Source organism: Maylandia zebra, linkage group LG5, assembly GCF_041146795.1.
Source record: "Maylandia zebra isolate NMK-2024a linkage group LG5, Mzebra_GT3a, whole genome shotgun sequence".
NCBI classification, from domain to species: Eukaryota; Metazoa; Chordata; class Actinopteri; order Cichliformes; family Cichlidae; genus Maylandia; species Maylandia zebra.
Genome location: NC_135171.1, coordinates 31379338 through 31402302, shown reverse-complemented (window position 1 = coordinate 31402302; position 22965 = coordinate 31379338). Strand labels below are relative to the sequence as shown.

Genomic DNA, 22965 nt, shown 5'->3' with positions numbered 1-22965 from the left:
ACATGTGCATATACTGGACATACTGGACAAAGGATGCTGAAAATGGAGAGCAGGCAGGAAGACCACAGAGGAGGTTCGTGCATGTAGTGAAGGAGGACACTCAGATAGGAGAAGAGGAGGGTGCTAGAGGTAGCGTTAGAAGAAGGCAGATGGTACCCAAAGAGAGCAGTCAGAAGAAGAAGAAAAATGAGAAAGAAGTGTAAAAGTGGGGACACCTGCTCACCATTGACCTGCTCCGCCAATAAAATTAGTGCAAGCTTTTATTTTGAAGGTCTGCAAGGGCGGTCCAGCGGGCTGCTGTGTGTGGTTTGACTGTTTTTGTGGCGAAGGCGCCACGTCGGCAGAACCAACAGGGTGAAAAGAGAGCTGTGCAGCGCTACCTGTAACTGTGTGCGCCAGGAGAAAGTGGAAAGCTGCACACTGATGCGGTAAAGGCTTGAAAACCCAGAGGAAGAAGAGAGAGAAGAAGAAGAGGCAATCAACAGTGAGAGCAGCAGCTTTCACGCACAAGCTGAGAAAAACTAATTAAATTAAAAGATAAAAAACAGCAGGAGAGGAAAAGAACGCTGCTAGATTCTCAAGTTTCTCTGTCAGGTGTGTTCGTGGAGAAGCACTGGGAACAATGGTGAAGGTAAGAAGTCACCAGTATCCTTATTAATGTACAAACGTGTTTGAAAAAAGAGGGGGGGGGGAGAGTAAGTGGTTGAACAAAATGCGTTTGAGTTGGGCAGCTTAACCGGATGGAAGCTGGTTGGGGCTCCGTTAGTGATGATGTGGAACTTAACTATTGTAATAAGATATTTTTTTCCTCAGCAGCCTGACTTCCAGGAGAAACGTGTCGTTTTTTCTTCAGTAGCTTTAAAAAGAGGCGTCACGGCTTCCTGCAAATGTTACCCAAGATCTGCTCCACTACTGCCACATGTCAAGTCAGTTAAAAAAAAAAAAAAAGAAAAAGAAAAAAAAAGCGCACTGGATTTGGTTTTACAGACCGAGCAGAGGGCACATTAATCAAAAACGCATATTAAAATAGTAGCATTCACTTTAAACAAACTGTGTGGTGCACAAGAGGGTAAAAACAGAAGAGCAGGGGGGTGGAGTGAAGTCTAATTTTATTATGAAAGAGTGCTGGATTAGATGCACTATTCACCACTGTGCAGAAGGAGTCGTTGTGTAAAGACGTTAACACCACAGTGACACATGTCCACTATCAGCTGGATCAAGTGCTCCTGGTCAGTGTTGGTGTCACTGGTTAAGTGTTTCTCATACATAAAGCACAAGCTTGTATCAGTGTCTCACCATCAGAAGAGAGAGGAACACAGTGTTCAGTGTTAGGAGCAAATTTAAACTCAAGAATATGTGCACACACAAAAAGACGCAGCTCTTCATAGCATGAGGTTTAGATAGCTCCGAGTATAGCAGATAATTACATGTTGGAGCATGACTCTGAGCCAGTTGGCCAGATGCTGTTTCATCTGATATTCATCTAAGAACGCACAGAATAAAAGTTTATTTCTTTGTTTAAACTGATTAGAAACTGAATCTGTGTTTTGCAGAGTAATCAGCTGGAAGGTTAAACATGACCATCCACACTCTTACTGAATTCCTGTGAGCAAGGCTTCCAGTCTGTTTTACATTTAGGACACAATAAGGGATTCGTTTTTCTTCTCCTAAACTTCACTTATTCAGACAGAAATCAGCATCAGCATTATCTAAGCACCCCTCAGAGAGAATCTAGCCTAACCCCACAGAAAAATCATCTGAATAATAGTAAAAAAAATTCTGTAGTCAAGGTTTAATTCTTTCAGGCTTAATATACATAAAATGAAATGTACAGAAAGGGCAGTAAAATACATAGAAATCTTTAACAACTGCATAACACACATTCATTGTGGAGTCACTCACCACAAAATGACAAGGCAGGAAAAACCCTCAGTACCAGAGCCAGAATAATTCCTTGCATTTGGAAACGTTTTCGTCCACAAAATAAATTTTTGTTTCCTAAAAGAAACTCAAAATTCTTAGATGTTAAATTAATTGTCCAGTGATTTAGAGTTACAGATAAAGTTTGTGAACATAAAACTGAAGGACAGATTTCAGAAAACACGTCTGTAGCTCTTAGACTGGGTCAAGCTCCAGAAAAACTTGATCCTTATGATTTCATTAATGTAACTGGATAGCAGTACCCTCAGGAAAACACCACAGGTGTATTGAAAAGCTGAATTTCATCTCCCCTCAGCCGGTCCTGGCAGGTGGTCATGGTTTCTTCCTGTTTAAAGGGAGTTTTTTCCCCCCACAGCTGTCACAACCTGCTTGCTCTTAGAGGATCGTTGAGTATTTCATATTTGCTTACACAAATTTTTATAAAAGGTCCATTTTGATGGGTAATTTTTTTTGTTATATGTTTTTATTTATCTCAATACTTTTATTTTTTTAATTACATTTATATGCATATATATGTTTTTACTTTTATGTAACTTTTATTTTAATTAGACGTTACTTATTCCAACAGTCATGATCTAAGAGACATGAGTACTTCATCTTGTTCTGTCATGTTTCTTCATGATGAGTGAAAATAGAGAAACTTGAACCTATAAAGTGTCTCAAGGCGACTGTTATCGCGCTCTTGTGATGTAATAATAAAACTGAAGTAAATTTAATAGGTGTCTTTTTTTAACCAGTGTTTTTTTTTTGTTTTGTTTTTTGTTATTGTTATGAAAAAATATCAACAATAGCTGCAGGTTTATGTCTCAGGCTTTGTAAAGCTCCCACAGAGCCACACACAACTGATTTATCGCACTGAGGAACACAAAATATGACCAATAACCTGATGTATTTAAAATTCAGTGTCCCTCTTTTTGTTGTGTAAGTACAAAGAGGCAAACTGAATAAAAGTGGCCTAAAAGAATCAGTGGGCATGTTGCAAATGTGACAGTTCAGTGTTATGAGCTTATATTAGTCACACTCCCACAAGAAGTATTATGCTGTGCTCATGACCAAAGTTTAAAACACTGAGGTCAGAATATGTAAGTAATCCCTGTGAGCTAAAAGCTTTGATTTCAGACTGCACTAAACACTCAGTCTGTTTTTTTCTACCCTTGGATCTGAATTACATCATACAGATGCAGGAGTAGAGCTGTCTGACTTCTGTTTTTGAGCGACAGCCAATCAGAGGAAAGTTTGCTTATATCAATCGGAGCAGGCCGAGTATTAGATAAATAAGGACTCCACTGCGAGTCATGCGGAGCTGCCCGAGCAGGTGATCTGTACGGCTCAGTCTGAGGAGCACTGTGAAGCTCAGAGTAAAGACAAGCCTGGCTTTTTCTTGTGTTTTTCAGAATGCAAACAGTGTTAATGTGGAGCCCCAGCCTGGGACCAGCATGGCTGAATTCGACGAAGCCGAATCCACCAACAGCCAGTCTGCAGAGGGTAAGCGCAGAGCTCCCCGGTGTCTGGGACGCTGGAATATCATCGGGGAATATGGTGCAATCCGTGCTTACATGTTGCCTGCTGCTATTTCAGAAACTGTTGGTTCATCAGGGACAATACAGTTGTTTGTGTAAGGGCGGCTCCAGCTCCAGCTGGCTATTTGTGTCCCAACACTGAGACACTTTGCACCAGTTCAGTCGCCTACTGCTGCTTCCACTCGGCGTTACTGTTGTTAAGAAAGGCACATGGGACTTTCCGAGCAATCCCAGGTGTACTCCTTTTAAAACACCAATAATGTTAATAATAATACCAAGAGTTCAAATCAGCTGTTTGTTAATCACACAGCGCTACAGCTACTATAAAATATCAAAGATCGTAGATGAATTGAAGTCAGAAAAACACAACCAGATAACTAGTGAATTTGGTAAACATCTGCTGGATTGACAAGCAAAATATTTTCTCTTTATTTAACTAGTTGGATGTTTTGGTTTATGACCAAATAGCTGAAAAACTGTCTGTAAAGCCATCAACAGAAAGCGAGCTGCTCTGTCCAGCATCGTTTTTAAGAGGCGCCGTCATGTGCTGCCTCCATGTGGTGAAAGATTTTGCTAAACTTTCCCTTTAAATACCACCTCTGAGATCTGCCAGCAGGACTTCGGTGATCCTCTTCTCTGCTTTCGTAAACACATTTTTAGTGTTTCATCCAATGTCTTATAAAAAATTTGGCGGTTCGGCTAATTGTGACCACATGATCGCCAAACTGATAACTTTAATTAATGAAAACAATCTCAAAATCATCAAGTTGTTTGTGTGATCATTTTCAGATTCTGGGAAAGAGCACGCGGCAGCTCCTCCTGGCATGGTGTGGCGAGTGACCGGTGGCCTCTTCAATGTCACCAAGGGCGTCGTTGGGGCCGCTGTGGGTGGAGTGGCTTGGGTTGGAGGCAAAAGCCTGGAGATCACAAAGTCCGCTGTGACCACAGTGCCCTCGATGGGGGTGGGGCTGGTGAAAGGCGGCGTGTCTGCCGTGGCCGGTGGCGTCTCCACCGTCGGCTCGACGGTAGCCAGTAAAGTGCCGTTCACAGGCAAGAGGAAAGACAAGGCCGAGTGAAGAGGAGGAGAAGGAGGAAGATGATGACGATGAAAATGAAAATGTTTGATGGACTTGCCCCACCTTGAGCCAACAGAGAGGCTCTCAGCTGATCTCTCTCTGCCAATCAGACGCCACAGTGCCTTTCTCGGTTCTCTCGTCAGCACCTATAGATTCAGTAGCGCTACGATATCATGACATCCTTGAATTACCAGCAAGAAAGTCACCAAATCGCTTCATATGATCCTCGTCTGTCCTGGAGTGAGCTTTGTTCGTGGCTCCAGGCGGACTGCATGTACACCGGCACGTGGTGGACTTCATGATAAATACTTTTATCTGTTTACAATCCAGACTGAGGCTGTTCCAGTCCTCTTTCTGCTCTTCACTCTTTCCAATCTTTACAGACATTTGGTGAAATGTTTTCAAGTTCAAATGCTGATTTTTAGTCTTTATTTTGCAATGGTATTGAAGTTGTACTGAAGCCTGTGTGGCATGAAATGTGCGTGTTGAGAAAAATGTTTCAGCGTTGGAAACGCTCTTCAGAGGACAGTCTTGAGCTTTTGCAGCATCTGACCTAAATTCCTTGGAAGAGCCTGAGGCTTTGTTTTCCCCCATCCGCCTGAATCTGCATGTAGAGACACTTCTCTGTAAAGCACCACTGAGGATACAGTCACAACATACCAAGACTGCTCTCTGCTTTTTTTCTTTTCTTTTTTTTCCCACAGCCACGTTAGTGTGAAATGCTGGAGCAGATCTTTTTAAAGAAGGAAACTTTGAGCATGTGATTCATTGATGGTTGCGTAAGAAGAAAAGTAGTGCTTCTTCATGTCTGATTGGTCAAACCGCACCTTTAATAGAAGGTCATCACTGTTTAGTGCAGGTGAAGCTCATTAACATTTATCTGAAATATAAGCATTTCAATGCAACATCTGGAGCAAATGGAAGCTCTTGCTGATGGGTCTGAACTATGTGAATGTCTTATGTGTTCTTTTTTTTTTTTTTTTTCTCCAGTATAATCAATAAAGTAGTTCATAAGGTCAAACGTGTTTAACATGCTGGCTGGAGTCTGTCCTGCTGCTTCGACATCGCAGAAACGTTGCTGTTCTTACAAAGAAGAGCACAAAAACATAACATCTATTTTGAGCCGCCATTACTTCCCTATTTCTACTCTGGGATTTTTTTTTTTTTTTTTTTTTACTGTGTTAAATCATCATCAGAAAGTCTCATATCCAGAAATGTTCTGCTGATTAAAGAGGCAGTAAATTTGTGTCTGGAGCCAATGTGGGCTTGATTTTAGTCTCAAGATGGACAAATCCATCTTACTTTTGAATGCATCAGAGTATTCTTCTTCTAAAAATATTTAACTTTGATTCTCAGGTTTACTAGTAAGATAATCTGTTTTGCAGAAGAGACTGAGCCAAAGTCTTTAATTGTTCTCACGGTATTCCTAAGGTCATTGGAAACTGAAATAATTGAAGATAATTCAAACAGGAAATCTTGAAAAAATTAAACATTAGTACAACAGGGTTTATGACTCACTTTAACAGAACAGCCCAGACTGGTCCTGACCAGAATACAAAGAAGTGGGAGGCCACAGTGCAACAGAGGAAGAAGTCCGGGCCCGGCGTTCACAAAGCTTCCCAGAACCAATAGCAGCTCCAAGGAAGCAAATTCTAAGAATGCTTTCAGAGGTAATAATGCTTTCTATGAATTTTCCTTTCAAGTTTGGATTAAATTCTGGCACAGATGTGTTATTCACAGGCTCATCTCAGCCTTTAAAAGAGCACTTCAGGTGAAAAGCTGGAGGAGGTGTTTCCAAAGGAAGGAGAGGAAAAACACAGAGCAGGTCTCCCCTCCAAGTGTGGAAGTATAGATTATACACAACTCACGTAATCCTTTAGTCAATGGGTTTAACTTTTAGATCAGGGTTGTTAGAATAATTTTACACTGTGGACCACTTACAGCGCAGTTTTATCTTTAGCTGTCTCGAACATTGAAACTGTTGTTGAACATGAAGGTTTTCAAGTTATTGGGTTTACATAGAGAATGACACACTCAAGCATGCAAACGCTACCAAAAGCACAACCTTCTTGGAGGTAATAACCTATAAAATACACATCCTAATTGTTCCTTTCAGTGTAAAGACTTCAACTACACATTGAATACATGTCATAAAGTGGCTGATTAAAGGGAAAATTTGAGAGCAGACACTGGACAGAGAAGAAAAAGGGAGAGATAACTAAATTTCAGGTGTTTGGACGAAAAACAAACATGTGAGATGCTGAGCTGCCACGCGTGCAGGAGAAATGTGATGGTCTGAGGAGCTTCGATGCTGGCAAATTAGTAAAACAGATCTTGATCACAAATCGGTCAATTATCGCTCAAAGTGATGGCTCGGCTGGAGAAAGTTTCCTACCTGAACCGGACAACAAGCCAAAGGACACCCCAGAACTGCGCAGGAGCTATTCAGGGAAGAAGCTGTCAGCCGGATTTCTGTTACAGTGGCCAGAACAGTCACTGAATTTCAATCCCGCTGAACTATTTACAATCAAAAGGTAATTTTATAGCACTGCTGGCTGACAAACTTAATTCTGCAAACTTTTAACATTTAATTCAGCCATCAAATAGAAATAATAAGTTATAAGTCAGATCATAGAGCCATCTTTTTTTTTTTTTACATCCATGGTTAATTTGCAGTTTATTACCAGTGCAAGACTTAAAGTTTAAGTCACGAGTTTAACTCATATTAGAGGTGAAGTGGCTCAACAGAAGGTCAGTGCATGAGATTTTCTTTACACACAGGACAGAAACACAGGTGAGTATTTCATCTGTGTGTCAGTGTTTTCTGAAAGAGCATGCTTACTTCAAAGATCTAAATAATTAATAACACAACTTAATAAATAATCAGCGCTTCTTGTGATAAGTCTTAGATGATATTTAAATGGTTAAAATTCTGTTGTTTTATTCAAAAATTTTATTTCATTAACTGATAGTGGAAACAATACTATAGAAATGAAGTTTTTGTTTTTTGTTTTTTTTTTAATAAAGAAAATGATATATAGTTTTCATATATTTTGTACATTTGCAGGTAATGTAGTTGAAAATGTCCTAAACTATTAAGGGTAGGACCCCCTAGACCAGGGATGTCGAACTCCAGGTCTCGAGGGCCGGTGTCCTGCAGGTTTTAGATGTCACCCTGGGTCTACACACCTGAATCAAATGATTAGTTCATTACCAGGCCTCTGGAGAACTTCAAGACATGTTGAGGAGGTAATTTAGACATTTAAATCAGCTGTGTTGCATCAAGGACACATCTAAAACCTGCAGGACACCGGCCCTCGAGGCCTGGAGTTTGACACCTGTGCCCTAGACACTCTGTCAAATTAATGTTCCCACTCCTATCCAAATTAAACATGAACTTTTGCACCTGTTGACTGTTTGATGTTGTTTTTGTAATTTTTCTGCTTTTTTTTTCTATGGATGACATAATTAATAAACTGTTTAAATTATTTTTTTATTTTAAAATTAATTTATAAACCGCTTCGTTACTATTTCATGTCATAGGTTGTGAGATTTTTTTTTCTTTACATAAGAAATAATTAAGGTTCAAGGCAGGCAGGTAGAAATATATGGACGAACATAAGTGCTAAAATGAAATAAATACTAAATTAGTAATTAAACGTGTCATTAACTAATTACAATTGGAAATTATTATCTAAATATTCCATATTTAAATAAAATTCCATACATTTTTCATGCACAACATTCAAAAAATTATGTATTCATTCCTTTTTTTTAATCAGACATTTAATTAAATATTTAATCATGTATTTAATGTTGGCACTCGTGGCCCTCCAGTTTCCTGCATGAAGGAATTGAAGTAAAATTTGTGGCAGCTCATGTAGTGAACACCAGGGGGCGGTAAATCCCAGCAGGGGGATTTAAAGCTGCTGAAAACGGTTAGAAGAAGAACAAAGATCGGCTGTGGTGTCCACATGTTCCTGAGCTGTTTCTGTTTATTACACATGACATCTGATGTTAGAGGAATAAAACAAGAAGAGGAACAAAAAGAAGTATAAAGCGACATGAAAGCCTCCTCTTTAGAGAGTTAAAGGTAAGATAAGAGCAAGAGGAGACACGCTGAGGTTTCACAGCATCTGACAAGGCTGTGCTGAAAGGCTCCTGTGTGTACAAAAGACAGTAGACTTTCTAAAGTGTTTAGCGCTGTACTACTCGAAATGTGTCTTATTACTAAGTAATTCCTAACAAATCCATTACCGGAATAATTTTAACTGTTCTAAATGTAAATAAAACAGTGTGCAGTAATTTCCAGAGTTTCAGAAACCCAGATTTAATTCAGCTTTGAACCCAGAGAACAGATCTTTAAACTGGAAAAATGTCCATTTTAAATAAAACTATTATCTCGTTTTGTCGCTGCTGGACTTTCTAGAGAGGATTTTCCTCCCATTGTTGCCTGATTCTAGCTGTTCAATCATCCTGGGTCTGCTTGTCATCATTTTGTGTTTCATGATATGCCATGATTTCATGATAAGCATTGTCTTTGTGAGATGTACAAGCTCTTCTCTGAAAAACATGCCTGTGGTTTTTAAATGTGTATATACCTTTTAGCATTGATGGTGCCTTTCCAGATGTGTCAGCTGCTGGAACTAATGCACTTCCACAGTTTCCTTAGTATTTTGGATGCAGTGTCCATGTTTTTCAAAAAGAAATTTCAAATTTTGATTTGTCTGGCCACAGTTTTCCACTTCTCTTCAGTCACTTTTAAGCTTTGGCTCAGAGAAGACGGCAGTGTTTCTGGATCATGTTCACATATGGTTTCTTCTTTGCATGATGGAGCTTTAACCTACATTTGTGTCTGAAACAATGAGCTGTGTTCACAGATAATAATTTGGAAGTGAACTGGAAGTGTTCCTGAGTCCATGCAGCAATTTTTATGGCAGAATCAGGTCTGTTTTTAATGCAGTGCAGCCTCAGGGCCTGAAGATCACAGTGTTGTGCACAGAGCCTTCTCCAGATTCCTTGAATAGTTGAAAAGATATTATGTGCTGCAGATGATGAGATATTCGCAGTCCTTTCAATGTCATACTTAAGAACATTATTTTTGAAATTGAGCCACAGTTAGTAGATGCAGTTTTTGCAGACTGATGATCATCTTTAGTTCTGAGAAACTCTGTCTCTTTAACGTGCTCATTTTTATTCCCAATCATGTTACTGACCTGAGTTTAGAGCTGTATGTGTGGTTAAGGTTTTGTTTCTGTTGATCAGACACTGTTTGAAGATGCTGAGTGATTCTGAGGTTGCAGAGCTGCTTTCCTTCCTGACTCCCAGCACACGTCCAGATGTCAAAGGTCAGGCCACTGAGTACATCCTGGGACTGTCTGGAAACAGGTGGGAGGATTATTTAAAGTGACTTCTGCCATAAATGTAGTAAATATGTACATATTTCCATCTTTTTACTTTCTTTTTCCCCTGTGTTTGATGTCAGGGATGGCTGCCGCTTTCTCCACTCTAAACCTGATCTAATTGCTGCCCTGTTTGCCCTGACCTCTGACCCTTCCATTGCCATAGTGAAGGACTGCTACCACATCTTTATCAACCTGTCAGCCGATGAGACTCTTCATCAGGTAGTGGACTCGAGCGCAGCCCTTGAAAACTTTGTGTGTTCACTTTATTTCCTTTTCTAAAACAAACATGTAACGGGCGTTTGCTGGTTGTTGTGTGTCCCTCAGGTTTTGGTGAAAGATGTCAAAGTTGTCCCCGTGTTGTTTAAGAACCTTCTGGACCCCGAGTACCTGTTCTCCGATCAGATCTGCACCATCCTGTCAAATCTGACGCGACACGAGAAAACCTGCAAGATTTTATTCAAGGTGCGTCCAGTCAGAGCGCTTCATTTTAGGACTGAATTCATAATCATTCTAGCTTTACCGTCATGTTAATCTCCTCCTCATGGATAATGAGAGACAAACTGTTTCTGTTTCAGGTGCTGCAGGAGGACGTCGGTATGGCACAGCTTGTTCAGATCTTCTGTACTGAAGGTTACAATAAGAACGCTAAACTGCACTACCTGGGTCCTCTGCTGTCCAACCTGACGCAGCTGCCTGAGGCCAGAAACTACTTGATGGACAAGGACAGGTGACTGACTTCACTGCTGGTCAAGAGCTCAGAGACAGAGTTGGGGAGACTCGATCATACACAGCTTTTTCTCTGAATATTAGCCTTTTAGGTCACTGAAATATCACCCTTTGGAAAACAGTTGACTCGGCTGATATCCTCGTCTCCTCTTTCCTCCATCCTCCTGCCTGTGACACACAAATTGCTCTTGCTGCGTCATCTTGTTTGTATTGACATTCGACTGATTCGACTGGGACATATTGTTAAAATTACACTTTTGTTTCTAAACACGTCTGAGGATGCTTCTCATCAGTTTTATAAATTGATGGTCAGGAAAATGTGCTTAAATATCTTTACATTAAAAGAAAGGAGAACACTTTTTACCAGGTCATCGGGCGTTAGTTGTAGTTCTCTGGCGTGCTTGAGAGACTTCTTTTGCCCATGAGCTAAAATGAGTTAGGCACCCTGCTTTATAACACTGACATGCTCTGTTTTTGGAGAACAAAGCAGGATAATCTGGTTTAAAAGAATAGGTGTGTATGTGTAGATAAGGACCCAGTTTTATTAAAACTGTAAGTACAATTTTTCCACCTACATGTCCAAAAGTAAAATGAAGTCAAGGAGAGCTTCAAGAACCTCCTGCATTGCCCCACAGGGGACTAAATGTTTACAGAAGAGGCGTTCTGACCCGAGAATAACGCTGACCTGGGACAAGCTTTGCTTTCTGATTTGCACTTGTTATACCGACAACATCTTAGATCTTTGAGAGGAGCTTTCACATGCTGAGGCTTGCTGGAAGTTAAATTACTGGCAAAATGTGGTTCATGACTGGAGGTGCATGTTCACAGTCAATTCTCTTAAAATTACACACTGCCATGCTTTGACCCTGCAGCATGCACTAATGATGTTTGGGTGTGTTTCAGGTGTGTAGTCCAGAGGTTGCTGCCCTTCACTCAGTACCAGTCATCTGTGGTGAGGAGGGGCGGAGTCATAGGCACCCTGCGCAACTGTTGCTTTGACCACGGTGAGACACACATTATTGAAGTTTAGGCTAAAGTCACCGTAGATAAAAAGAGTTAATTGGAGCCTCGGCCACATTTTTTACAGTGGAGGTTCAGATTTCTGGTTTAGGGTTAGAGTTTAACCTCAGTGATGTCGCCTCCACAACACCAGATTTGTTATACCTCAAACCTCTGTTCACTCTGCAGCTCATCACGAGTGGTTGCTAAGCGATGCTGTGGATATCCTGCCTTTCCTCCTGCTGCCGCTGGCCGGTCCAGAGGAGCTGACAGAGGAGGAAAATGAAGGTGTGTGTTTATATCAGTAATATCACTTTATATCAGTAATATTTCATATTTCAGTCTGATCTACCTTGTTTCCTCGTTGGCATCAAACTCCAGTTTTATCCAAAATAAATTAACACTGCATAAGAAAGCCACTCTGTCAAACTTGGTTGCATGTTCCATTTCTGTAAACACACAATTTGCAGATTATTTTGACTCAATTACACAACCTGCTATATGAATAAGAATAATACAATTTTTAATTAAGTTTATTTATATAGTTTTTATTAAAACCAGGGATACGGAAAGGTTTTAAATAATAAATTTAAACTTCCTGGGTAAATTATATAGAAAAAGAACAATTAAAAGAAGATACTGACATGCAGGGCAGTGATCCTCTCCACTTTTAGTTTAAAAAATGAGAAGTAACTGGAACATTCACTACTGAAAAAGAGACGCTACCAAAAACATGACGTGAGATTGATATGTGACAAGATGTTTAATTAATTTAATAGCCAAAATGTGAAAATCGCTCACTCATGAAGTTGCCAATGTTGTTTATCTGCTAGTGGCACAGGTTTGATATTTTTGTTGCCGTTATTGTTATAACCTGATTACTGGGTTTGAGCTTCTGCTGCAGCTCAACACTCAACACAGTGCTAACACACTGGTGCAAAATACCACACAGCAGCTTCACAGGTGGTTTCTGGTCTGAAACCAGCTCCACACATGCTGATGAAAAAAAGACTCTTTCCTTGCAAAAAGCTAACATCCAGATGGCTCTAAATAAATTGGACTTCACCATGCAGTGCTTAGACTTGACTAAAATGATAAATAAGTGTTGGAAGGATGACCCAGAGACATGAAAGGTAAAAGTTTTACAGTTTACATACTGTGAGTATTCTAGGGTCCCCTTGGGTCCATGGGATGTGAATCTTTTTTTTTTTGTGTGGGCATCTGCTGTGTGCCATCCTGTGAAGAGACATAACAATGCACCGTGTATCTTGAAGTGGACTTTAATAAATAGCACTACTTATCCTTGGTGTCTGCAACTTTCTGCATTCTCAGCCGTGCATAATCCCTGCATCAGTGAGATTGTCATGATGGTTTAACCCCTCAAGTATGATTAGAGTCTGGGAATATAATGAGCTGAGAGCCACAGACAGCATCATATAATATTGAGAAAGAAGGACTAAGAGACTATTATTTTATTAAATCCATTTACTGCTAGTTGAGACTCTAACAGAACCTAATTTACGGTCCAGGCCTGCCTGTCGACCTGCAGTACCTCCCCGAGGACAAGAAGCGAGAGGAAGACCCAGACATCCGAAAGATGCTCCTGGAAACGCTCTTACTGGTACAAAACCACAAACATTCGGAAACAAACACACGCACACAGATTAGGTAATTATGTTTTTATGTCAAGCTCCTCACTGCTTGTCTCTCTATGTAGCTGACTGCAACTAAAGCCGGCCGGCAGATGCTGAAAGAGAAGAATGTTTATCCAATCATGAGAGAGTTCCACCGCTGGGAGAAGGACGCCCACGTTACAGCGGCCTGTGAGAAACTGGTCCAGGTAGGAAAAATCTAGATGTTTGGTTATTGTCTAAACTGGAAAACTAACACCTGAGGGGCACACTGTGAAGCAAGATTAAAGTGGGCTTAAAGTTGGGGTGTCCTATGTCACAGAGGTGGCTCTCTTTTTACCTAAATAACCACGGTAACTTGTGCTGAACCAAACCCTGTTGGGAGCAGTTTATGATCAGGGTTTTAGTACCTTACTAAATACTGAATGTGTGTGTGTGTGTGTGTGTGTGTGTGTGTGTGTGTGTGTGTGTGTGTGTGTGTGTGTGTGTGTGTGTGTGTGTGTGTGTGTGTCACAGGAATTTGCATTTATTAATGCAGAAAATGTATAAATGTTGTCATTCGTGATTCTAGTCTGCTGCGACTAACACACCAAGAATAGCTGTCCAGTCAACACAACTGATATGCTTTGATCTTTATTAGCCTACGAGACGGTAACCTTTTGTCTCTTTTGTGAGAGTGCTGATTTTACTTATATTATTTATGTTCTTTATAGACTTTTAATCTGCATTTTATCATCATCTGATTGGAGTAGATGACACTCATAGGGATCATTTTGTGTGGAAGGATGAGCTGTGAATTGCCCATTTTTATTTCAACATGCTCGGAGCCTGAAATAGAAAATTTGGCTTAATAAATACAGCTAATAGTCACATTCGTGATACATGTCAACCCTGGCTGTGTTGAACTTTATAGCTCTCAGAATAACTAAAAGTCAGTAAAAATGTAATAGTAAACATTTATTAATTATAGTTTTGGACTTATGAATAAAAACCAAACCTATTCTATTCTTGTTCCTGTGTTGTTTCAAAGCAGGAAGTCAGTGATGTGCTTTTCTTTATTCATGTCATGTAAGTAAAGGGGGGCCTCGAATGTGAAGGTGTAATGCGATTGTATCTTAACTCACCCAGGTGCTGATAGGAGATGAGCCGGAGGAGGGCATGGAGAACCTGATGGAGGTAGAAATCCCTCAGGATGTGGAGGAGAAACTAAAGGAGGCCGATGCCAAAGAGCAGGAAGAGCTGGAGAAAGAGGAGGAGAAGAGGAAACAAGCAGAAGAGGAGGCCGAGAAAAAGAAGAAGAGTGATTCTGAGCAGACAGACAGAGAACAGGAGAGTGGACTGATAAAGTGAAATCTATTTTAGGCTTTTTGTCATTCAGATAGAAGCACTGCTTTAATGTGGCTGACTCAGGTGTAACAGGAAAGAGATGCTGCGCAGTCACGTGGAGTCGGTGCTGAGGACAGTGGAAGAGAAATTACTCTTTTACCGCATCAGTGAAGCTGATCAGCTTATTTTGCTGATTAAACCACAAAGAACATGAGGGGAAAAAGCTTGAATCTGATCTGACGACAGTACAAGAATCTCTTTAAACATCGAGTCATTTTCATGTGTTTCATGTGTATTAAACTTGATTTATTTTCTCTCTGCTTTATAAAAAGTGATGAGAAGATTGAAAAGAGTGCTCCAAGAAAGGAGACGTGTTCAAATAAATGTACGCCATCATAACTTTTACACTAGAGTGGCTGTTGGTTTTATTGCTAACACTTTGTAAAATTTCTCACAACCACACTATGACATCAAAGACGTTCATCAGTATTTATGAGAAAATTACAGGCTTTGTTTGAAATGACCAGACTTTGAAACAAAGTTCAGTAGGTAGGACCTGGACAGTGAATTTGTTTATAAGGATGGAGTTCCTGTGGCCCCATCCAGCCCCAAAGAACCACATGGGCCTGCCTTCCTGTGTGGCCTGCACCAGCAGGCAAGGCCAAAGGGACTTGGGCTATCATTGATTGACCGGTGGTCAGAGGTGGAGGCCCTGGCGGTCCAATCCTGTGCTGCCAAAACTGGCAATTTAAACGCTTTAACAAAATGATTTTATTGCTTTTATTTGCACATAAAGTCACACCGTTAAAGTAAATGACAGTCTGTTGAAATGCGGCTGCTTCACTTCCTGTTGTAATACAAATCCAACAGACATGTTTATAACCTTTTTATTCTGGTTTCCTCTTTATTTATTCATAAGAAAAAGTCTTTATAAAAAGATCTATTCATCCTCACTAGCTTGAGATAAACAGCCATTTCCCCTCAGAGGCTTTTCTTTTTTTTAATGTTAATGAATGACCAGCAGAGGGTGTCAGAACACGTACAGCAGGGGTGTCAAACTCAAATGCACAGTGGGCCAAAATTCAAATCTGGAACAAAGTCGCGGGCTAACATTAATATTTATTGAAAAAAAAATCTTCCTCCAGATTTAAGAATGAATCTTTTCTTATAGACTCGAACACGTTTTGCTGAAAAACTGAATATGGAACAAGCAAAGCTTAATACTAAACAATATATATATTAGCTGTATAATACCAGTAGGCCAGCTCTAATAGTCATTTGGTATGGCTTCGCGGGCCAAATGTAATTAGGCTGCGGGCCAAATTTGGCCCGCGGGCCAGAGTTTGACACCTATGACGTACAGCTTCTGTCATTCCTCCACAGTGACTTGGATCCAAAACCACTAAAATCCCTCCGTGTGCTTCTGCAGAAGTTTATTTTTACCTTGAAAATAAACAGACAGAAATTTAAGCAATGTCCAACTTAAGAAAGAAAAACACTCAAAGTAAGAACCAGCAGAAGATGGATGGATGGGTGTAAAATCACGTCCTAACTCTTGTATTTTGTAGCCTCTATTTATTTATTAGTTTGATATATTCGGTCTCTCGATAGTGTATTGGCTTCTTGTGAAAACATAAAGAGGATATAGCCGCAGTAATTTCAATAGTAACGGGAATTTGGTTGAGACACATCAGATAAAAAACAGGAAGAAAAACAGCATAAACTGTGGGTGAGTGCGTATACTCTGACCTGTTTCTGTTTGGGTTAAAACCCTTTGAAGGGATCAGAGTGGATCTCAGTAACATTTTATGAGCCTGAGAGATAAACCATCCACGATTCATGTCACGCTACGTGTAAAACAGCACAAAACAAGAACAAAGGGGCTGTTCTTAGCTGTAATCAACATCATAGCTCCTTAGTGTTAACACATAGAGCTGGAGTTAAGAGATTCCACCTCACCAACTGTTAAAAACTACAGGAAAATGAAGCCATACGCTGAACCTGAACATGCTTTAATGTGTGGTTTTTCACATATGACCAGGTCATTTAAACTTTAATGGGAACATCTTTGACGGTCTCAAAATGAGTTTTGTTTCAGTTTAGGGCCACAGATTAATGTCAAGATTAGATTAATGTTTGCCAACAGAGATCCTGTGAATGTGTTTAAGTTAGAATGAGCGGAAATTACAAGATGCTCGCGAGGTTAAACAGTATGTGCCTGTGTGTGATCTGACCATGTGTTCCTTCATCAGCGTCTGTGTTAGTTTTTCCACCTTGACAAGCTTGAGGCCAAACAGCACATACATAACTGTTTCACACAGAAAGGAGTCATTTATTAACTCACAGAGAGAAGAAACATTCAGTAACCTCAGGAGGAAGTCACCCATCCTTCCTTTCTTAACCTTATGTTTAAAAAAAAAAAAAAAAAAAAAAGAGAACAGAAACAAAAATCTGTCACTTCCCCAGCTAAGTCTTCAAAACATGACTGTGTCTCATGCTGCAGTGATTATTTATTCAGGAAAAAGTAAGAAAAGATTTCCAGAGACAACAAAAACAAAGAGAACGGATCCTCAGAGCTTTCCGTTTCACATGCTTCAAAAACACTTCAAACGAAGCCACCGCGTCGGATCAGAGGATAAAACCAACTAAATGCAGAATATTCTGACTGAACGGCAAAATCCAAATCTTTTACAAAGTTTTCCGTTTGTCCCTTAGGATATATGTTATTCCTTCCAGTATGAGGCTTCTTGTCATCTGCTTTAACCAGCGTATCCATTTATTTTGCAATGAAATGCAGCTTGTTGGCATCTAAAAAAAAATGAGATTCAATGTTTTTTCACCTTATTAGAATGTGATTCTTATTGTGATAGGACAGCGGAGAGAAGACAGGAATCCTGGGAGAAAAACTGGTGTAAGACAGGCAGTAAATAGACTCGGGGCAGATTCAAACCCAGCTCTCTGCAATATCTTTGAGGCATACGGATCATCTTCTTAACCCAAACTTCTCAAATCTCACAATGACCTCTTCTTATTCTGTTTTCTAATCGTCCTGCACTGACTGACACAGCGAACTATTTAAACTGCCAGGAGTTACACACCGTTTTCAAACGGGTGACTTGATTAACACAAATAGTTTTCTTTGGGGTGTGACACGCTCTGTCCACATGCCTGTAACTTTATCTTCCTGTCCTCAGGGACTACGTCAGTTCCTACCCTGTTGATATCAGATGAACTATTTGTATCCTGAAACCAACACCCAGCCCAGAGGAGTCGTGAGGTAAAGACCAAACCCAGTGAGTCCCTTCCACTCATCTGGATGTTTTGTGTCACATAGACTAGAAATTAAGAACTTATCCTTAAAAACATGATATAGTTGGTGAATGAGTGTAATATAGCCTACTACTGTGAGGAGTTCTGCAGGCTGAGATTAATGACACTGCTGCGTACTGTTTATGGTAGGTTGCTGCTGAATTGGGACAGAGGGTCAGAGTTTCTGCCCCTCTGCTCCTTCATTAAGGGAGAGTAGGTTTGGAAAAACACAAACAAGCTGGGGAGACCCCGACTTTTTTCTAATGGAAAATCCCATCCGTGGTGGTTTTTACTGACATCATGATGATGAATAAAATACACAGGAATAAGGAACGTAACATTCTTTAGTTCTTTCTCTTAATCTGTAACACAGTCATTACTGGATAATCAAACATGCTGTGATTTAAAGTGTCACTAAAGGTCCTCAATTCTAATGTGTTTTTATTAGTAATTATAATGTTTGACTTTTAATAAGTAACATGGGTATGTGTTTACTTTACATGTGTTTGTCTTTTAATCATGCTCACATGTCTCTGAATGTTTGGTGTTGTTGATTAATTTAATTTATGCCATTAACCTGCCAGTGACGACAGATGAAAATTAGCCTGTGCGGCTCAATCTGGCATATTTACATGATGACTTAAAGCGCTCATGTTAATTAATGATGAATATACATTTTCCCTTTTAAATAAGATGGCGAGAATTATCCTAGCAAACCTAAACGTGGATTATAAAGTGTGTTAGAGTCAGATGAGTTAAAAATGTTGAGAAGAAAACATGCAACCTTAAAAACCCTTCAGATTAAATCAGTCATCAAAGGACAAATATATTTTACACTTTATTTGATTGAAATTTCATCATATAAACATAAACACAACACAACTTTAAGAATAGTGAGATTGCTTTCTTTGCATTGAATAGGAAAGCATATAATTTTTATCCCCTTTCGGCATAGTGCCCAATAAAAAATACATAAATGGAAGCTGAAGTATGTTTTATAGTCTTATGCATATATGCACATTTCCATAATTTATTTTCCAACAAACTGTAACTAATAAAACTTATATTTCAGCCGCTTTTCTGTCTGATAATCATCGTTTATCTCTTTCTGAGTGACAATTCCAGTGATCATAAATTCCGTGTGGCCTGCCTTCCACACCCATCATTTCTCATTTCAGTTCTCACCGAATCTGACCATTAAATAACTTTTTAAAGTCGTGTCTGTCCTCCATTAAAACACATCGATTCACAGGTATCTTCACTCACTGCAACCAAACGTTACTCTACAAATTCTGCCATTATGCACGCACCACTGCGCGTTCCTCGGTTTAGCATTATGGCAAGCCATTAGCGCCAAATATCGCCCCTTTTCTAACCCGTTTGGTTAATAAATGGTGTAAAAAACGCTGTTTAATTATTTAAAACGCCAAAAAAAACCCCGGTGTTTGTCTCGACAGAACGCCGTTTTTTTCCGCCACTCACATGGCGCCTTGAACGCACCATCCGAGTGGCGGAAAAAAAGGCGTTTTTATTTGTCTTTGAAAGCCGCTTTTTACGTCACTGGCAGAAAACGCCATTCAAAGACACATAAAAACTGCGTTTTTAATGACGTTCTGTGTCAGCTGTAACGGCGTTTAAAACGGCGTTTTATTGAAATTATGCAGGGCACTCCCCATGGTTCCCTCATCCAATTACTTTCAACTCATTTCACCCAATCAAAGAAGAGGAAGTGCAGACCACACTAATGCATCACTGATTCACCTTGCTGCTAAGTGATTGCCTATTCAGTACCAGTGCTTGTCACAGTATTCACTTATAATCCCACTATGCATATTGATGTGTTTAAAGCATGATCAAGCAAACAAACGACAGAATACTTTTTCTGAAACGTTAACTGTGTTACCTGTTATGGCAGCTCTGCTCATTTCTGAGCTTCTTTCTTATTTTCCTCTTTACTTCTCTTAACCTTTAACTTATGTCTTAGCAATCAGATTCTGCCATCATGCATTACCGCTTCGTGCTAGTTATGTTGACTTTTCTCTTCTTTTGTCTCCTCTTTTTTCACCCGTATTTGGACACTCGACACATGGCTCCTTTGTTTACGTTAGGGATCAGCTGTTAGCGCTAGGCCCTGCAGCTGCGCTACCGGCAGACAGACCCTACATCCCCAGTGAGGGAAGAGAGGGGGGTGATGTCTCCCGAGAAGGACACCTTACACACCATCTCTCCTTCCTGTAATCACTGTAAATGTGAGATTGCTCCCTGATATGATTGAAGAGCTAATGACGCTAACCCGGTCACAGTGGCAGTACTCCCTCTGTGAGTAGGCTGCCCGGGTTCCAGCTGCGGGCGGACAAGACAAGAGACAGCGGTGAAAGGAAAGGAGGGGGACTGGCAGTGTTTGTTAAAGACAGTTGTGGTACCCCTGGGCACATCGCTGTGAAAGAACAACTCTGCAGCAGAGACATTGAGCTATTAGCCGTTAGCATCCGTGGAGGCAGCCTGTGACTCTCTGTGGTCCGCAGACTCCAAATGCAATCTCAGAGAGGTCTTCTTCTGATATCAGGGGACTTTAATCATGTCTCGCTGGACTCCACACTGCCCACCTTCACCCAGTATGTGACCTGCCCCACCGTGGGCAATAAAACATTGTACTTAATGTATGCCAATGAAAAAGTGGCATACAGTTCATGACCTCTCTCTGCCCAGGGAAGATCTGATTGTAACCTAGTGCGCCTTGTCCCTGTGTGCAGCCCTTAGTGTGCAGGGAGCCACTAATCAGTCATCGCAGTGCAGAGATGGTCCGCGGAGGGCATGTAAATAAATAAATAATAAAAGCAGCTTTTTCTGAAACAAACAGAGACCTTAACTTTTATCAAAATACCGTTTTACTCAGTTTAAAGTAATACCACTGTATAATAGCCTTCAATTTTAATAATGTTAACAGTATCTCGGGAATATTTTTGCCCTTTCAACATGCATTAAAAAAAATAGATATGCAGTTTTGAATCAGACCTGTATGTACGTTTTCTGAAAAGTGATGTAAATAAGTAATCTCAAGAACATGAAATAATTGTTTCCCATGTAAACTGGAGATGTCCTTGTCAATGTCATCAGAGTACTCTGGATGTCTTACACGAATTTGAAACATAAAACCAGAGAGTGGCACATGACAGCGTTGCACATAACATAACTAGTTTACCTGTATGACATGAAGTTATAAAAAAAGAATCCATGTAACTTGGTTATGGCTTCTTTCTGATAACTGTAGATACAAATCGGCTGCAGTGTGCATTATCTTGACAAAAGTATAAGATACTGAACTCGCTGATACGATGTGGTGGAGGAGTACAAATACCTGGACACCCACATATATACATTTGCTGAACTGGAAGATCAAAACAGAGGCTGTACACAAGAAGTGGATGGGCAGGCTGTTTTTGTGAGCAAGCTTGTGTGTGCACCATAAGGTTAATGACAGATGTTCTGTCAGTTCAGGTGAGTGCAGTGCACTTTGATGTGTTCTTCTTGGATCAGGAGAGCAAGCTCTGTGATTGGCTGCGCTTGGGAAGCTGTGGTGGAGAGGAAGTGTGAGTGAACAAACTGCCATGCATCATGGATATTCCTCTCAATCCACCTCACCAGGTACTTCTCTAAAAGTGTGACTAAGGTCTGTTGCCCCAAAGGATACAGGAAGGAAAGGATACTACATTACTCATAAACCAAAACAGGACAGAATAAACAATAAGATAAGCCTTTATTAGTCCCGCACGTGAGAGATTTTTAGGTCATGGCAAAAAGTACAAGTTTAACAGCAGTAAACATTAGGAAAAACACAATAGGCTCAGGTAAATATAATACAATACTATACAACAAGAATAAAATACTCTGTTATAGCAGACTGTGTTATCCACACAGAAGTTAATGTAGCCCGCAACACAGGTCACAACGCTGTCAACGTCCTCCCCCACAATAGAATCAAAAGAATCTTTAAGAGCCTCCCCGCTTTCCTCCGACCATCTGTGTGGGCCAGGTCACATACTGGGTGAAGGTGGGCCGTGTCAAGTCCACTGATGTGTAATTAAAGTCCCCTGATATTAAAAAAGGGCTCTCGGAGATTGCGTTTGCAGTCTGCTGACCAGAGTGGAAAAAGTCACAGGATGCCTCAACACACGCTAACGGCTTGCAGCCCAATGTATCTGCTGCAGAGTTATTCTTTCACAGCGGTGTGCCCAGGGTTACACTATCTGTTGTTCACAAACACTGCCATTGCTTGTTTGATCATGCTTTAAACATATCAAAATGCATAGTGGGTAACAAGCACTGGGACCGAATAGGCAATCACTTAGCTGCAAGGTGAATCTGTGATGAATTAGCGTGGTCTGCACTTCTTCTTTGATTGGGTGAAATGAGTTAAAAGAAATTGGATAAGGGAACAATGCATAATTTCAATAAAACACAGTTTTAAACGCTGTTACAGCTGACACAGAACGCCGTTAAAAACGCCGTTTTTATGCATCTTTGAACAGCGTTTTCTGTCGTGTGACGTAAAAAGCGGCGTTCAGAGACAAATAAAAACGCCTTTTTTTCTGCCACTCGGATGGTGCGTTCTTGCGCCATGTGAGTTCTGTCGGGACAAACGCCGTTTTTTTCGGCATTTTGAATAATTAAACGGGTTAGAAAAGGGGCGATATTTGGCGCTAATGGCTTGCCATATAGCAGCAGCGTGGATCTCCTTCGGTCCACACTGAGCGCGAGCTCTCGTTGGCCGTCAAACGGCATGATTGTGTGACGACGTGAAAGTGGGCGGCTCCGCCAGCACCAGTCAGCCAATGACAGGCTTCTTTTTCACTTCCACGTGCGTGTTGTACTCTGTGAGCACGTGCATGTACTACGTGCCAGACTTGTCGCTAAATGCTAGTTGGTGCTTTTGTTGTTGTTGAGCTCGTCAGCTGGGACGTGACACCCTTTCATCACAGCTGGACATTAGCTGCGCATTGTCACTACGCGCAGGTCTCAGAGTTACCGTATG

General features: G+C 40.5%; 2 protein-coding genes across 2 annotated transcripts; both read left to right on the top strand.

The window, feature by feature from the left end:
* Nucleotides 1-256: 256 nt before the first annotated feature.
* Nucleotides 257-5562, top strand: zgc:153675 (transmembrane protein 263). The gene is made up of 3 exons (XM_004547383.6): nt 257-631; nt 3336-3426; nt 4251-5562. Exons 1-3 carry the CDS (start codon nt 623-625, stop codon nt 4535-4537), a joined length of 387 nt encoding a protein of 128 aa, XP_004547440.2. The 5' UTR covers nt 257-622; the 3' UTR covers nt 4538-5562.
* A 2900-nt stretch (nt 5563-8462) lies between these two features.
* hgh1 (HGH1 cochaperone) lies at nt 8463-15029 on the top strand. The gene is made up of 10 exons (XM_004547382.3): nt 8463-8630; nt 9803-9925; nt 10023-10161; nt 10267-10404; nt 10518-10669; nt 11572-11672; nt 11857-11955; nt 13197-13288; nt 13385-13507; nt 14427-15029. The coding sequence occupies exons 2-10, from the start codon at nt 9816-9818 to the stop codon at nt 14646-14648; spliced, it is 1176 nt and encodes a 391-aa protein (XP_004547439.2). The 5' UTR covers nt 8463-8630; nt 9803-9815; the 3' UTR covers nt 14649-15029.
* The last annotated feature ends 7936 nt before the right edge of the window (nt 15030-22965 follow it).

Excerpts from the sequence above, each read along its gene's own strand:
- hgh1 (XM_004547382.3), top strand. The coding sequence starts at position 9,816 with ATGCTGAGTGATTCTGAGGTTGCAGAGCTGCTTTCCTTCCTGACTCCC. Across the intron at positions 9,926-10,022 it reads CTGGGACTGTCTGGAAACAG|GGATGGCTGCCGCTTTCTCC; the intron begins GTGGGAGGATTA and ends GTTTGATGTCAG. Across the intron at positions 10,162-10,266 it reads CCGATGAGACTCTTCATCAG|GTTTTGGTGAAAGATGTCAA; the intron begins GTAGTGGACTCG and ends TGTGTCCCTCAG.
- zgc:153675 (XM_004547383.6), top strand. Across the intron at positions 3,427-4,250 it reads CAACAGCCAGTCTGCAGAGG|ATTCTGGGAAAGAGCACGCG; the intron begins GTAAGCGCAGAG and ends GATCATTTTCAG.